The 16729-nt window shown below is 47.6% G+C and overlaps 1 protein-coding gene across 4 annotated transcripts in view; it reads right to left on the bottom strand.

Moving 5' to 3' along the window:
- Positions 1-16729, bottom strand: part of LOC118795314 (protein unc-13 homolog A-like) — a 50177-nt gene that overhangs the window by 28967 nt on the left and 4481 nt on the right. For 2 of the 4 annotated variants that reach the window (XM_036553721.1, XM_036553724.1), the window contains exons 2-13: positions 15912-15941; positions 15579-15678; positions 13978-14095; positions 13473-13596; positions 13038-13108; positions 12558-12612; positions 11078-11107; positions 9867-10077; positions 6465-7535; positions 6014-6119; positions 4779-4825; positions 3276-3354 (exon numbers count right to left, since the gene is read on the bottom strand). In XM_036553721.1, the coding sequence (XP_036409614.1) occupies positions 3276-3354; positions 4779-4825; positions 6014-6119; positions 6465-7535; positions 9867-10077; positions 11078-11107; positions 12558-12612; positions 13038-13108; positions 13473-13596; positions 13978-14095; positions 15579-15678; positions 15912-15941 (2042 nt within the window). Of the gene's footprint in view, positions 1-2241; positions 2330-3275; positions 3355-4778; positions 4826-6013; positions 6120-6464; positions 7536-9866; positions 10078-11077; positions 11108-12557; positions 12613-13037; positions 13109-13472; positions 13597-13977; positions 14096-15578; positions 15679-15911; positions 15942-16729 lie in introns of all 4 variants that reach the window. The other 2 variants (XM_036553720.1, XM_036553723.1) reach the window with 1 other exon arrangement.

The raw sequence follows: 16729 nt of genomic DNA, 5'->3' as shown, positions 1-16729 counted from the left end.
TGGATTTAGGAGATAGTGTTCTTTGTAATGATAAATGTACCAGAATTCCTCTTTAAATATTTTTGCCACCACTCACCAGATATGAAGATATATGAGCTTGTTTTGTTGAATGGACTTCAAGTAGATGTACTTAATACATATTAACAAATCTCAAAGTAAATGATTTCAGAGTAAAAATTTCCATGGGGTTTATAAACAGTTTGTCGCTATATGGAGAAATTAAACATGGTGCTGGTAAACCAGGAAACAAATTATTCATAAAGTCATTTTAGGAATGTCTGACCTCAGGACAAACTAACCACACAATGCACAGAATCCTTGATTAGATTAGGACTGACTGTCTGAATAATCACTTCACAAGTAGATGCCAAATTCCTTCTCTCCATTTTCTCTGGGCCCTAGGCCACCAAAGCTGACCAAATAAGGGTGAAATGAGGAAAGGAAAGATGAGTCCTTCAGACAGAGGAGAGAGAGCCTGCTTTTGGCACGGCTCTGCCCTGCAAAGGACGGAGGTGGAGAGAGAGGGAGGGAGAGAGAACACAGAGACACAGGGAGAGAGAGAGAGAGGGAGAGAGAGAGAGAGAGGGAGGGAGAGAGAGAGAGAGAGAGAGAGAGAGAGAGAGAGAGAGAGAGAGAGAGAGAGAGAGGGAGAGGGAGAGGGAGAGGGAGAGGGAGAGGGAGAGAGAGAGAGAGAGAGAGAGAGAGAGAACACAGCTGGAGAGACAGAGAGAATAAGAAAGAACACAAAGACGGATAGAAAGAAGGAAAAGAGGATGCAGAGATGGAGAGACAGACAGAGACAACACAACAGGGAGCTTGGATTCCAGACACCCCAGTTACACCGGACTCAATTGGGTCTTCGGACTATTTATACAGAGGTTACATAATTACAGTCTTAACTACATTTTTAATTAAGTATGCTCTTAGTTACCAGAATAAGAGATGAACTCTGTAAAATGTGCATGTACACTTCCACATATACTTTATATTTATAATAATAAGAAATAATGTGACTACACAAAACAGTTATTCCACCACTGTAATGGTTAAAATCATTAAAAATAGTTGTCAATTTCACTAACTTTCAGCAAATAACATCTGCAATGTTTAGAAGAGCTCTGGAGAAACATAGCTTGCTATAGGATGAGGACTTATAAAATAAGGCGCAAGACAGTATTGGTGTTACAAATCTACGGGGGGCTGCCAGGGCAGAGCTGATTCATTGTTTGCCATCACTTTATAACTCATTTATAAGGGAGAAATATGGGAGAAAAATACAGGATCCTGTTCTGAAGCATGGAAATATGGGAGAGCTGGCATGTATGAATATTAACAACAGCAATAATTCAATTCTTGCTCGGTGCAGCAGTTAATACCCCATCTGAAAGGTGTAACATATTACCTTCCTACGGCATTTTTACAGTTTAGTGGAGGCGACTGACTGGAATCCAAACCTCCTGTTGGCTATACAGACAGGAAGTCAGCACTCATGGAAGGGGTGGGGTGGGGGGGTCGTGTCATGCGGAATGGATGAGCTCAGCAGAGTGAACTAGTCCTGCATTCAGAGCATCCACTCTGTCCCCTTTCATTTGTGAGGTCATAAACAGGCTGATCTGAAATGTCCCAGGGTGCAATGGTGCAAGGTAAACCTAGCCAAGTCTGGGATTACTTTTCTGTTATTTTTCTTTGGTATCATGACAAAACCTTGGGAGTCAATTTTGGGCATATTTCTTACTTTTTTTTTTGCACAACTGGAAAGTTCTCATAAATCTCCATGTACTGTTAACGCCTCCTACCTCTGCATCTTTTAAACTGGTTCAGAAAACTCAGCTGAACTTTGCAAACTCCACTGCTCCACTGAACTGACATCAATGGATTTTTAGCTTGCGCTGGACTCCATCCTACATAGCCTTTTATAGGACACATTTGTTATTTAAGAATGACAAACAGACAAATGGTTTATTCAACCAGAAAAGACTTTTTACATTAGTCTGTTTGGCTGAAAGAAAATGTGCTCTGCCTAAAGCACATTACTTTTTGAAATTCTATTCTTATTAGTTCAGATACTCTCAGAAGCATATAAGAGAGGGCATCTGCAAGTTGTTGGTGCAGCTAGATGTGATCTGGACATGCAAGGTTTCTGGGAGGCTGCAAATGGGTTTTGAAGAGTCAGCATGGCACAGAATGACAGGTCCGCCCCACCCAACACAAGCTCCTCCTCCTCTCCTTTAGAGAGCTCACCAGGTCGCTGACAAAGGGGAGGGACTTGCGGCGGGGCTTAATGTCGGGCATGCTGTCAATGCTACGGAGGAAATTAACCGCTGCTCCGCTGGTCACACCACAATACCCAAAACCAGAAGGACACACACGTACACACACAGACAGCAACAGAGAGAGAGAGGGGACACAGAGCTTAGTAAACCAGGGGAAGCGGAAAACAAAGCAAACTCAACAAAACCAAAAAAGAGGACCAAAAACTGACAAATAATTAAAACAGCAGGTTAACGAGGCCTGAGTCTCCCGGGAGTGGCCATCCTGCCGAGGAGAGTCAGTCATCCAGCAGGGCGGGAAAAGCTGGGAGCCGGTGAACCATTTAGGAGTGAGGAGGGATCACTGGGGCCGTCAGGTGATGTGGAGGGTGGGGTGAGCCAATCAGGGAACCTTAGAGAAGGCCTTGGGGCCAATCGGGACAGAAGGAAAGATTTCATAATAATTCCACCAGGATTTATAGGAGTGGGGAACGGACCTATCATCGGGAGGCGAGGAGGCACTGAAGCAGCACCGAGCCAATAGCAATGATCCTTTCAGAGTGAATGAGAGAACCATTCAAATAAAACGGCCTATTTCAAGGGAGGGATCAATGACCAAATGGCAACTGCAATGGTGTGATTAGTGCCCAGTGAAGCACAGAGGGGGGGGACAGCAGCAACTGGAGGTGAATATGAGATGCAAACTGAGAGGGAGAGAAAGAGAGAGAGCCAAGAGATACACACACACACACAAAAGGACAATCATACATCACATGTTTTAAAGGGGGGAGAGGGAAAGGTAGGATAAAAAGACTGCTTAGGGGAGAGCTGGGGGTTTAATAAGGCTGATAGAGACAGAAAATGTGAGTAGTGATGTGTGTAGAATTGATAAATGAGAGTGTGTTAGGATATTAGTGTGGTGAAATGGATAGGGCTTTTTAGTACTTTAGTCTAAGGGGAGCTAAACAGATTCTACAGAGGGGGAGGGGGCAGGACTGAGGTGGACGGCAGGGTCGTATCTCTCACCAAATCTCTAACTAGAGGGATGGCTTTCCTCTTTCGGAGGTCCGGCATGCTGTCTATGCTATACAGCGCCCCGCCAGGCCTGTGAAGAAACAGCAACGCTGGAGTGACCAACGGCGAGACACCCTGCCCTGGGGCACAAGCTGACACAGAAGCCCTGTGCAAGTGCAAAGCCAGCTACAGACACGTGCTGACCAGCGCTGACCAGGAACGGTCAATCAGCGCAACCAACCAATCAGTTCCAGAGCAGAGCAAGCCTGCTCCTTTTGTGCTACCGACTGGCTCACTGACAACGCAATTAGGAGGCTGGCAGATATAAAAAAACTGCACTGGAATAAATTAGGTCCTGCATCTGATGAGCACTGCAATTCCTCTGCATGTTAGACCAATCACATTCCGAGGTTAATGCCTTGCCAGTCAGCAGAGGGCAACTAGCCCAGAGTCAAGTCAATACCGACTGGACTCAGGCCATGAGTCAGAAGGGAGGTAATTGCAGACCGATACCCCTAAGAGCGACCTGTCCCATGTTCTGGAAGTTTATCTGAAAACAGACTTACACGCTCAGGTCCACACTTACCTCTACCATCAACTTGGGCAGCAAGCCTAGAGGGAAAAATCTGTATAATTTCTCACGTGTAACTGCACCTGAGCAGGCTGGGATTAGTGAAGTGAAAGGAAAGGTGAAGGCACCAAGGGAATCTGCTCCACTCCTCCTTAGCAGAACTTTGGCTGCATATTATAATATGCTGTGGGTTTATCAGAATGCACTATCCCACACATTCTCTGCTGATCTCCCTCACTCTGCACTCCAAGGTATTCTTTCACACCCCTGCATATAAACACTCACACATACACACACACACACACACACACACAGGCACACATAGGCACTCACACATCCATACACAGTTTCTCTCTTTCTCTCAAACACACACACATGCACACACAGACACTGCACACGTGCACAGACACCCACACACACACGTGCAGACTCTCTTGTTCTCACGCACGCACACACAGGCACGCACAGGCACACGCGCACTCATACACACTCTCTGCCTCTTACACGCACGCTCACGGACACGTGCACACACGCGCAGGTGCACGTGGATGCACTCCAGCGCCTCCTACCCACCACCACCTACAGGAACTGCAGAGAGGCATACAAAAACGTGACTCTCACTGAGTGATTGCTCGCCCCCAGCGCAGAGATACCGCAGGTTAAAAAGTCATAAAACATAACAAATCATGGTAACATTTCACGCCTCAGCTTTTAAATGTAATTACATTCGTTATGAAATTGTCTGTTCAGTAATTCCTTGGATGGACTGTTGCCATTCCCTTATGAGTTCGTGCAGGACAGTAAAGTGTAGCTGTGAAAATAAGTTCATCGCCACTGCTAGAGGCTTTAATGTGGTTTACACCTGTCTCTCTTTAATCCTTTAAGATCCTTCAAAGGATCTTGGGGTTTCAATAGTGCCAATATTAGCGAGAAGTGAAACTTACCCTCCTTTAAACCACAGTGACTGCGCCCCTCCTGAATCCCCTCGAGCCTGTGGAGAAAGTGGAGAGGTGGGATCAGTGTACGTCTCTAGCCATCTCAGACCCCGATTGCCTCTGACCTAGGATCTCATCACAGCCTTTAGCCAATCACCTTTTCCAAACATGCGTTTTACTCCTAGATCAGGACAGGTAATACGTAACACAGAGAGGGCCCCACTGCAGCGTCACGGGCCTCCGCATTCAGCTGAAATGCAGAGAGAGTCTGTGATGCTGACGCACGCTGATGACATCACGGGGGGGGGACACCACATCATGCTGAGGTGTGTGGGAAGAGTGTGGAAGATGAGCGGCAGTGAGAGGTAACAGAGGAAACACAGGGGGCGGACCAAGAGCACCCGGACCCAACTACAATGACCACTGCACACGTTTAAACCGCAAGTTTAGAAAGCTGGAACCACAGATCTTGAATAGAGTCTGGTCGAGCTGTTTTGGAAGGCAGATTTTGTGGTCTAAACTTGAGGTTTAAACTACTGTGAAGGCCTTCGTAAATTGACCCGTCGTGGTAACAGTTTCTACCGAGGCAAGAAACAGTTCATGGGACACTACATATGTGAGCAAACTTACTGTGCTGGGAGAAATCCAAATTTACCACTCCTTCCCATAGAGATAGTGTAGCTAGTTCTCACTAGTCACTGGCTGATTTCAGCACAAGAGTAGGGTGACATCATTCATAACATGTGACAACATCAACAACAACACCTGGACACACCCACCTGTCAGTCTGCTCCAGCCATGGCCAATCAGAGGGCACGACATGAGAATCACCAAGAAAATGAAATACTAAAAGGAAAAAATATATATTGCAGGCATACAAACAAAAAAAGAGAATGAGAAGTAAAGTAAAAACACAGGCATGCAGATAATAAATTGCGAAAAAATGAACTAAACAGCAGCAACAAATTATCAAGACAGCCAACTCAAATTAAATGAAAATGATTAGCATATGATTAGCAAAAGACCCTCAGATTCACAGTCAAGCAGGTAAATTGAATGTGTGGTCCTGGAAATGTAAGTTATGGAGATTCATGGCAATAGTAAGACAGAGCGACTGTGGGGAAAACTGGAGGTGGGGGGCAGCAGCTGAGTGGCTGTGGGGAGTACCTGTGTGGAGATCCCCTCCCCTCCCTGCCTGATGTCCCACTGTGGAATCACAGGCCTGGGGGCCTAAGACACCGTACCTCCTGCAGCTGCTGCCGGACCTTGTCGAAGAGTCGGTGCCAGTTGGCCTTGGCGCGCGCTGCGGGGTCCAGAGTCTCTCCGACCCCTTCGCCCACAGGAGAAGAGCTGTGGAAGAGGATGAGGGAACAGCTGCGGTCTCTGAGAAGAAATATGCAGCTCTTATAGCTCTGAGCATGTAGGGACAGTGGTCCACTCTCCTTCTATCCACACTCTCGGTTTTAAAAAAAAGCTGCAGTGGTCTGGAGAGTTAGTGGCAAAAGAAGTGCACCTGTACACTGCTGAAGCTCCTACAAATGTCCATTTTACACTGTGAAACAAAAACTGGTAAAACACAACATTGTATGGTCTTCATGAGGTAACCTTTCCCCAGCATCTGAAAATTTATAGATGTGCCTATGTCCTCTGCTAGGCTATTATGTAACAGTAACCATGATGGAAAACACACTGTACCTATCTGGAAGGGCCTCTGTCTTCTCTGGGGAAACAGCAGGGGGGCTCTCTGTGACAGGGGGCTCTTCTGTGAGAGGGTACTCCTCCTCGGGAACAGGTGATTGGTCTGCAGGGGTCTGGGATTGGTCCTCAGCGACAGGGGGCTGGACTTCGTGAGAAAGGGGCTGAACTTCATGGGCAGGGGGCTGGACTTTCTGGAAAGTGGGCTGGGCTTCATGAGCAGGGGGTTGGACCTTTTCGAAAGTGGGCTGGGTTTCGTGAGAAGGGGGTTGGACCTTCTGGAAAGTGGGCTGGGTTTCATGAGCCGGGAGCTGGACTTTCTGGAAAGTGGGCTGGGCTTCGTGGGGAGGGGGCTGGGCTGTAGAAGCAGGGGGTGGAGCTGCAGGGGCGGAGGGCTGGCTTGTGGGTGTGGGTGTAGCGGGCTGGGCGCTGGGGCCTGCACGCTGGAATATGGAGGCAGTGGACGTGTTGGTGGGTGCAGGAGACTGGCTTTGGCCTGTGAGGGAATTAGTTGCTGCAGCCAGGAGCTTGCTAACTGCAACTACGGGCTGAACCGGAAACAGAGTCTTTGCTTGGGTGGTAGGGGGCTGACTGGGGGGTTGAGCAGGGGTCGGGGTGGGGGCTTGGCCGGGGGTGGCACTTTGAGGAGGCTGCTGCTTGTGGAGGGAGGACTGCTTTTCTAGAGGTGGTCGGGAGACGGGGGTTTCAGGGGGCATGGGAGGAGCAGTGCTGGTCGGGGTGGGGGTGTACGGGGGCTCTTGGTCCAAGGGGTAGAGGTCCTCGTCCTCCTCGTAGATCATCTCGTCCTCGTAAACGTCATTGGCGCCCCCCTCCCCGCCGTCTCTGCTGTAGCCGCCCTCGTCGCTGTACCCCTCCTGCGGGTCGTCCGGGTCCCAGTCGGGCGAGTCCCTGCTGCAGGTGTAGCTGACGGACGAGTGGCAGGAGTGGTAGGAGTCGTTCTCGTCGTAAAACTCCCCCCGCAGGCCCTCCCCGTACTCCGGCTCAAAGTCCTCGCTCAGCTGGGAGCTGCCCTGGCTCAGCTCCCCCGAGGACACGTAGCTGCCCGTGGGGCTGCAGGCAGAGGGAGAGAAAAGCTCGCTTTTACTCAACTTCATAAAAGAAGGCAGAGATTGGAGGCACAGTTTATAAGCTCATTTCTAAAATGTCTGGGCGACTCTGGATTACTGCTGTCAGACTGATATAAAGAAATTTTTAATCCTTCAATCCGTAAGAGAGAGACAGGAAAGGAGAAGAAGTAAAAGAGAGGAGAAAGAGGGAGAGAGGAGAGAGACACGGAGGGAAAGAGAAAAAAACAGACAGCGAGAGACAGAGAGAGGAAGACAGACAGAGTGGGAGTGAGTGAGACAGAGAGCGGGGGAGACAGAAGTAAGTTTTCGAGCTTCAACAAAACTTTGTGGCTGGCATCACTCTCTGTCACAAATACACACACACACATCTTCTAACACAGGACATTTTTGGACATTAACTTGCTGTGGCTCATTCAGAGAGAGTAAGAGGTGCAGAATGAAGTCTGGTGAGAGAGTGCAAGAGAAAGAAGGGAGAGAGAGGGGACAATGCTTGCCGGGGGGGGGGGGGGGGGGGGGGCAATTATTGGGAATTGAGACACAAAGTAGACAGGAAAGTAGAAGAATCTGAAAAACAGAGGGGGCTAAAGCAGTGAGAAGTGCTTAGAGTGTTTCTCTAAACATCCACACAGAATGTTCAGAACAATCCCCAGCATGAGGGAGATGTGCGAGCAAAGCACCGCTGAGACAGCCTTCGCCTTTAACGACCGTACAAAGTGTCTGGTGTGATGTATGCTTTAATATTCACGCCTGCACCCCAGAGAGCATTAACACACAAACACCTACACAATAAACAAACACAAGGTGGGAAAGGAGAGTCCTCAGAAGCAATAAACATCCAGCCAGAGACGCAGGAGACGGGGGAGTCAGAAAGAGAGACGGAGAAATGCTGAGGCAGAGAGCTTTTAAACAGGTGACGGGAGAGAGGCAACATCTCCTCCTGAGAAAATCAAAAGAAGAATATTTATCCTCTGTGATGAACGAGGCTATTAGGGGAAAAAAGGTACAGAGAAATTTAGAGAGGGAGATAATACACACACATACACACAAACACACACGCACACACACACGCACGCACACACACACACACACACACACACACACACAAACCTCCACACATTTTGCACTATTGATTAAAGGACAGCTTATAAATAATGCATGAGGCAGCAGAAAAAAACCCAGAAGAATGTGTCTTTTCTCCCTCAGAGTTAAAAAAAAAAAAACAGCCAGGCAGGCAGTAAGCCAGAGCAAGAGCCTGGAGGCGCAAACACATACAGACACCACACTTACACACACACACACACACACACACACACACACACACACCAACACACACACGCACGCACACACACACACAAGCACACACACACACTGTTCTGTAAATGCACCTCTGTTGCTTGAAAAAAACAAAAAAAAAAACAAAAACTATAATCACTCTCCAAAATGTAACTAACATCAAGCCAGGTCAAATAAATACAAAAATATGTACAACTGCTACACTTTGTTTTCTCGTACGGCACATTTATTTTAAATAGGCACGCGTGCTGTCGTGTCTGTGCCAGGATTTTATAGAGACCTGCAGGTCTGCAGGCTGAGCTGGGGAAATGACAGGGTTTGAGAGAAGCTGATGGTATCACCATGACAGCAGCCAATCACAAGATGGCCAAACAAGGCAGGGTGCCATCAGGACCCAGTTGCTACCCGGGGAGGGGATATCAGGCCGAACCAAAATGATTTCAAACTTCTCACTTTTGCATACATCTGCTCATAGAGAAAACAAAACAAAAATTGTACTTAGCATTGCCCTTGAACCGGAGGCCAAAGATCGCCGGGATGCTGACAGATGCTTAACTATCATGGCATAGAGTGAGGACGGTGGGGTGGGGTGTTCGGGAGATGGATACTGTCAGTACACTCAGACCCCAGCTTTCAAAAACAACCAATGGCACTGAGCCACACCTCCCTGGCAGACGTACTAAATAAAGGCCATTGGTTGAGACCTGGGAGAACCATGCTCACAATGTGAAAAAAGGTGAGAGTTTCTGGGAAATATCACTAAACTATTGCTAAGATGCAGCTGTCTGACACACCTGTAGTCCCCATTGCGCTCACGGACTACAACATCCCAGAGACATTTGACAAACAAAATTAGCATAAAAGATTAGCACAAAAAACATTCAGGCAGTGAAAATAGCAACTGTACGAATGGATGTCATAACAATAAGGACACAGGCTGTCCAATCAGAGACCACCAAAGAACCCTCATCATCAACAAATGGCAACCAGTCCAGCAAGAGGGCCGGGCAGGTGAAGTCACCTCATCGTCCTCTGGTGGTCGTAGTCGTAATCACAGCTGCTGGCGGACCGGCCATAGTTGTCGCGGGAGCCGCGGTGCTGATGCCTCATGGGATACTGGTGCACAGAGGCGTTGGGCTGGGAGGTGGTGTAATAGGGGGGCGGGATGCTGTTGCTCGTCTCGCTGCGGTAGTCACTGTCCCTGTCGTCCACTGCGCTGTCCGGGTCTTCGTCTGCCCAAGGAAATAGGACTGTGTCAGGACACCTACGCTCCGTTCACACATGCAGCCGATGCCATTCCAGGACAGGAACAGGTGATGGGACAGACACACTAATACTGTCTGCACAAAGTGCTGCTGTGTCCCAGGAGAGCCAAAGGCATAGAGATTTCCCTGGCCTCTCTCTAAATAGCAAAAGGCAGAGAAGTCAGAGTACATTAATATAGCCTAACAACTAATCCAACTTAATTATTAAAAATTTTGATGGGATAAAAATCACACGACGTCTCCAGTGCTTCCAGACCAGAGCTGCAACATTGTGGCACGCTCGCGTTTGAAACAGCCCCCTCAAATCCAGGGAGTGTTGACTGCTCTGGAGGTGAGCCTATTCATCAGCAGAACAAATCAGCATCCATTAATAACAACTTCACCAGTCGGGACACATCCTGTTTGGTCCGCGGATGAGAAGTGACAGGCATGAAGAGCACTAGGGGAAGTGCCCGACCGGTGTGATTACACACACTGCTGACACCGTGGGGAAGGAGGCAGCCTCGGCTCCGAGCCCTCACACTGCCCGTTACGCTGTCAGTCCGGACCGGGGATGGAAATAGTGCTCCCAATGGATTGCCACTCCAAGTTGTTCTAAATGCAAGTTAATGGACTCAAAGGAGAACACCAAGGCCCAATCCACAACCACCCCATCCCCTTCCCCTCAACCCTTTGTGATTCCCCCTCACAGATCTGAAAGGGCTGGGTATGAGCAATATGGTGGAAACTCCACATAGCTCCACTTTTCCCTCTGGTAGGCTATTACCATATTGCTGATATCTGTGCAATCCTTCCAGATTGAGGGGGCCCAGGGGAAGGGGCTAGTGGGCTGCTTCTGAATAGCACCCAACAGGCAGCTTCCAGGAAACATGATAACCGCCTCCTAGTAAAACCTGGTCTAGCTCAAACTGCTATGCGTTGCGACTGCTACTGCAATGGGGTGACAAAATGACAGAAGGATACTCACTCTGCTGGTCTCTCCACAGACTCCAGTTACCTACAAAAGAGAAGGAGAATCAGACTGATAATAATGATTATTGATGTATTAATCTATTCAGCAGATGATCTTGTCTAGAGTGATTTATAAGGTCATCATAGTAATATGAATACAGATGATGTCATAAGAGCAGTAAGAATACGGTAAGTGCAGGAAGGGTATAATAAAGGTATAATAACAGGAAAGTCATCAACAATAAAGCATCAATACAAACAACCAAAGCTACATAAACATACGCTGTACATAGCGCTTCTAAAGCTTATGAAGGATAACATCACACTTTCATAGCACAGTTATAGTGTCATATAGTGATCCCTAAATGCAACATTATCCTTGCATCACACCAATGCACACAAAGTGACAATGATCCATATCACTCCATCACCTTCCCCCTGGGATCTAGGCTAAGCTAAGGTAAGCTCACAGTATGGAGAGCACAGTGAGTGGACATGGAGCAGGAAGGAAAAAACACGATCCTTTCAATAACTGGCCATAAAATCAATGGCAAATCCTTGACACTATGCGTACATTAAAGAGACCCACTAATCACCACCCATGGGTCCCAAGGAGAGAGGGGCTGTATAGTTTTGCTTCCATTAGCCACACTGACCTGCAGGTTGATGGCCCCAGTGGACACAGGTCAGTCTAAATGATAAGGAGCTTTCCTTACCATGCATTAACTATGGGAGGATATCTGGTGTATATTATTTATATACCCTGGCGCTCTTTAACGGTGGTGATCTGCTAGCAACCCGTGCCACTGCTGGCCAGCTAGGTCTCGGTCGCTTTTTAGCTCTTACGTAGATGGAAAAACTGTCCAACTTAAAAGCTCATCTTGCACTGTCGAAAACCAAGTGCACCCGGAGTGACCTGCTTTCAACCACACCTCATCTGCACCTGGCTGTAGGTGGAAACAGCCTTTGTGACATGGCTGGTTTTCAGTGCACCTGGATACGTGCTGTTGGAAAGGAGGCACACATGCGTAGGTGGCTCTGACTACAGCACCAGCAGGGTGGTGTGACCTTTTTCAAAAGGCTGAGGTCATGGCGGTTGACGCGCCGCGGTCGGACGGAGCTCAACGCCAGCCACCTCCCGTCTCGCTGGCAACTGTCCAGCAGGTGGCCATGCGCAGCCTGTCCCGCCCCACCCAGCCTCCCACCCCCCTCTGGCCACGGCTGCCGGCCCATCTGCTGTGTCAGCGTCACTGGGACGACGCTGACGAATCGGGCGGGGCGGCGTGCGCCAGCGCGACTCAAACCCTACATACACATCACTTCTCCCTGCCACACGCCCAACGGGCCAATCGGGCCGGACCGTCTCGCGCCTGTCGGATCCGCTCAAGCTCCTCCCTCACCGTGGGCGAGAGAGGAGGAGGGAAGGAGAGAGAGACAGAGAGAGGGAGAGAGAGAGGGAGAGAGAGAGAGCGAGTGATGGGGGGAGGGGTACTCACAGCACTGTGTCCCGGGAACCGGCAGGGGCCTCTCCTGTTCCTCCTGGTACACATACTGAGACACACACACACGCACACAACACAATCAATCTGTGACTGAACAGGATAGGTATTTCACCTGCAGTAGCGACATGCACTCATGCTAGCATTATAGAACATTACGCTTCCAGGCCATGCCAATACAATCAATTTTACCTCATAACTGTATTTAAGGATCATATATATATATAAAACAATATCTGTGATGCCAATGTAAATGAATATGGTATTGTTGTTCCAGAGTTCCCCTGCAAAGCACTTTGTAACAATATAGCAGAAATGATTTGCGTTATGACAAATTGATAGCTTTGCAGGCTATTTCAAACTCTCTGCTGTGCATTAAAAAAAGGCTTTCAAAGCCATCTTCACTATTAGATATGTCTTTCAATGCCAAGCTGTCTGGGTGATATTAGAAGCCCTGAGTGGGGAGAATTATCTTACATCCTGATCTCTCATGGCATTGAGCTGCTCCAGCTTCTTGGCCCAGTAGCGTGCCTCCTCTTCTGGGATGTCTGTCGAGGCAAATCAAAGCACACCATCAGTCAGTGGGGCAGGGCACCACCTCTTAAACCATTTCCCCTAATCAGCCCCAACCACAACTCATTGCTTTTTCGAAAATGTTCGAAAATGATTTGCAAACATCCAGTACACAGGCTGACCTGGAGATCAGATTTACTGTAACAGAAGATACATGCTTCTTTAGCTGAGTGAAAGAGGGATGAGCAAGCTGAAGTGGGGTAAGCTAGCTGAAGTGTTTTTGCCTGTCAATATTCCGAAATGTATTTAAGGCAGCCATTCCTTATCAGCGGGTTGCTGATGCAGGGGCTGGAGCTGGAATCGGTGGACAGATCGGTGCAGGTGTGTAGTTGACCTCACCTAGTGGCAGCTCAAAGCGCGTGTCCAGGAGGACCCGGTGGAATGTGGGGTCTTTGGTGCCACAGATTTCGTTATCTGTCATGATGACCTGGGAGTCTAAGGTCAGCCACTCCCCTGGGCCTTCCTATTGGAGGAGAGAGACACAGTCTCACCACTGGGGTTCTGCTATTGGTTCAAGGAAGTATAAAACATCCTTACAGTTTTTTCACATCAAAAAGCATGATTGAACTGTTGCTGATTGAACTGTTGCTGATGATTGCGGTTGTCAAAATGTGAGTCAAAATCACAGAAGCCCTGAATTCTGCAAAGAACTGGCGAAAATAAAAACGCAGGGAGCGCTTCTGAACAACAGCATTAACATTTCAAAACTAATCTAAATACGATAATCACAACATTTAGCATTCAGTTTATCTATGAATCCATAAGAGACCAATTAATTTGTTAATTAACGGGACAATGCTGATATGGCAGGTGGATTTGACGGATGTGGGGGGCCGGGCTGTACCTCGTTGGACTGCCGAATACTGCGCAGTGGGATCCACAGGGTGCCCACCATGGTGTCCCAGATCAGACCTTTATTCCACACCTCCACCGTCAGGCCCAGATCCAACCTGCTGATCTCACTGCACAGAGCGGGAGGGAGGAGAGAGAGAGGGAGAGAGAGAGAGACGAAAGAGGGAACGAGAAGGAAAGAGGGAGGGAGCAAGGATACAGAGGAGAAAATATGAAGACAGAAATGAGTCAGTGTGGGAGAGTGAAAAATTAAGAGGAAAATATGAGCCAATATGATCCTGGGAAAATAAAATGAAGGTCTTGACCAAAACAGTCATCACTGATAACAAAATCATCACAGAAACAGTCATAACCGATAACAGAGTCATCATAGAAACAGAGTCATTACCGTTAACAGTCACCAGAAGGGGACAGATGAGGTCATGTTAAACATGGAAAAAGGAAGGGCATTTCTGGGAGAATCTTGCAGGATAATTAAGTCCAGGAAGCAGGGGGAATTGGAGCTCGGGCTGGATCAATGATATTTGCACTTTAGGCCTCTCTGATGACACGCAGCTACATGAACTCTGCTGACGCATCATTTCGGCGTGTAAGGGTATCAGAGCCTAATAATAGCAAATAGAAAACATCGTTCCCTCAGACAGGCCTGAGAAATCTCGCAAAGTCTGACATTTTCTCCCCTGTCGGAAATTACAGCCAAGAGGAAGAAGAGATGGAATGATCAAGGGAGGATAAAGAATGGAGAGATCGTATCTGCTCCCTGAAGCGTGTGACCAGACTCTCGAGAAAAGAGAGAATAAGTGGATCTCTTCAGACTGACTGCGTATTTATTACTTTGACAGGGATTCACCGCCATACCGCTTTTAAAATACCCGAGATCAAAACCGGGGCTTAGTAGATCTGTAGGCAGGATTATATAACTTTTATTCTGATGCAGTACCATTACAGTCTAGGCAGGATTACACAACAGCTACAGCACCCTGGTGCAGTGCTATGACTGTATACACTGGATTGCGCAACATCTACTCTGGTGCAATGCTGTTACACTGTAGACCAGAAACCATATTAAAGAACACCTACTTTGGTGCATCTATATTACAGCACAATCCAGATCGCACTACATCTACTCTGGTGCAATGCCGTCACAGTGCAAACCAGATAACACAATAGCTACTCTAGTCTAATGCTGTTACACTGCAGATCGATTTTCACAGCATCCACTCCAGTGCTGTGTTGTTAGTTTCTGCAATCTCAAAATTTAGTAGGAATCCTCTACAGGCTGGACAATTTTGCCCATATAACCTCATACACACAGAAGATATCATTCTTATTCTCACACTCATAGCGTTGTTAGCCTGATCTGACACTGCTGCTCATTCAGCTTGAATGGACACACTTCTGTTATTTTGTGAAGTCGCTCTGGACAAGGGAGTCTGCTAAATGAATGTAGTGTAATGTAATGTAATTCTCATGGAACAGTACACAATTTTTCATTTTATTTGAAGTAGCTGGAAATACAGGGACTGAATTGGAGCTCCTATAAGCCTCAGGCTGTCAGTGAGGAAGAAGAGCAGTAGGAGGAAGGATACTCACAACATGAAATCCTGCTCCCAGCAGGGCTGGCTTCCCCGCACAGCGATGGTGGTGCTCTTGACATTCTGCACCTTCAGAGTCACGTAGGTGTTGAATTTCTCTGTCGGGCACGGTTCAACATGTTTAATGCACACAGCGCTTGAGGTTGCAGGTTCAAAGCCAAAACTTTAGTTTTAGTTTTTAGTTCAGTTTTCATTAGTTTTAGTTTCTTAGTTTTTCAAGTTTTTTTTTCTTAGTTTTTTGAGTTTGATTAAATATCAAGATAGAAACAAATACAGTAGAAAACCCTATTAGTACAAAGGACTGATCATGCTATCACACTGTGTGACTGACCTTGTGGTCCTTCGAACTTGGCTTTCTTCACTGCAAAAGAGAAAAAAGTAATAGTGAGATTAATGGCAAAAAGGCGTAGAAAGCATTTTCTTTGGCCGACTGCATTTAAAAGATGTTTCACAAAACCCAGTCGTTTTATGACTTTGTATGCATTTTTCACATTGCCTGGAGAAGAACGGCAGCATTCATTCAAATTTATGATCCAACATACACTACACTTGAGCACTTGTACTGCTTATTGTGGACAGGAATGGTCAGATAGAGGGAAGCAGGGAAAATGGGCATGTTTCTACGAGTGCTATAGATTTGATTGCTTCACCTGTCTGCAGGTTTTTAAGATCCAGGCTCCTGCTGAGTTTGACTGCAGTGCTGCTTTGTTCTTTTCAAGACATTTTACATTATTTAGTTCCTTACGCAACATTATGAGTGCAGGAAGTCACCGAAATGAATGAAAGGCTTTGCAGTATGCTGGCTTGGAAGTTGTGCCTCAAAGTTAAGGGACAAAACACGCTGCAGTTACACTGAACAGGCCCCTCCATGGAGCCGTCGGCTGCGTGCTGGAGGGGGAGGGAGGTTCAGAGAGATGGAGGAGGAGGAGGAGGAGGAGGAGGAGTGGCGGGATGTGAGGGTGTTGCAGCAGAGCAGAGGGATTCACAGCAGAAAGCTGCTTATTTTGAATGCAGGGGGGATCTCGCGAAGAGAGTTCTCCCACTGCGGCACGGTTTGAACGGCTCTGACGTCAGCGCTTGCCCATACATAATTAATCCACACCGCTGCCGAAACGGCAAGCTTCTGCACGCTAGGTGGCATTAACATTC

The sequence above is a fragment of the Megalops cyprinoides genome, chromosome 20, assembly GCF_013368585.1.
Source record: "Megalops cyprinoides isolate fMegCyp1 chromosome 20, fMegCyp1.pri, whole genome shotgun sequence".
NCBI lineage: Eukaryota > Metazoa > Chordata > Actinopteri > Elopiformes > Megalopidae > Megalops > Megalops cyprinoides.
The sequence above is the reverse complement of the archived record's forward strand: the minus strand, read 5'-3'. Positions and strand labels throughout refer to the sequence as shown.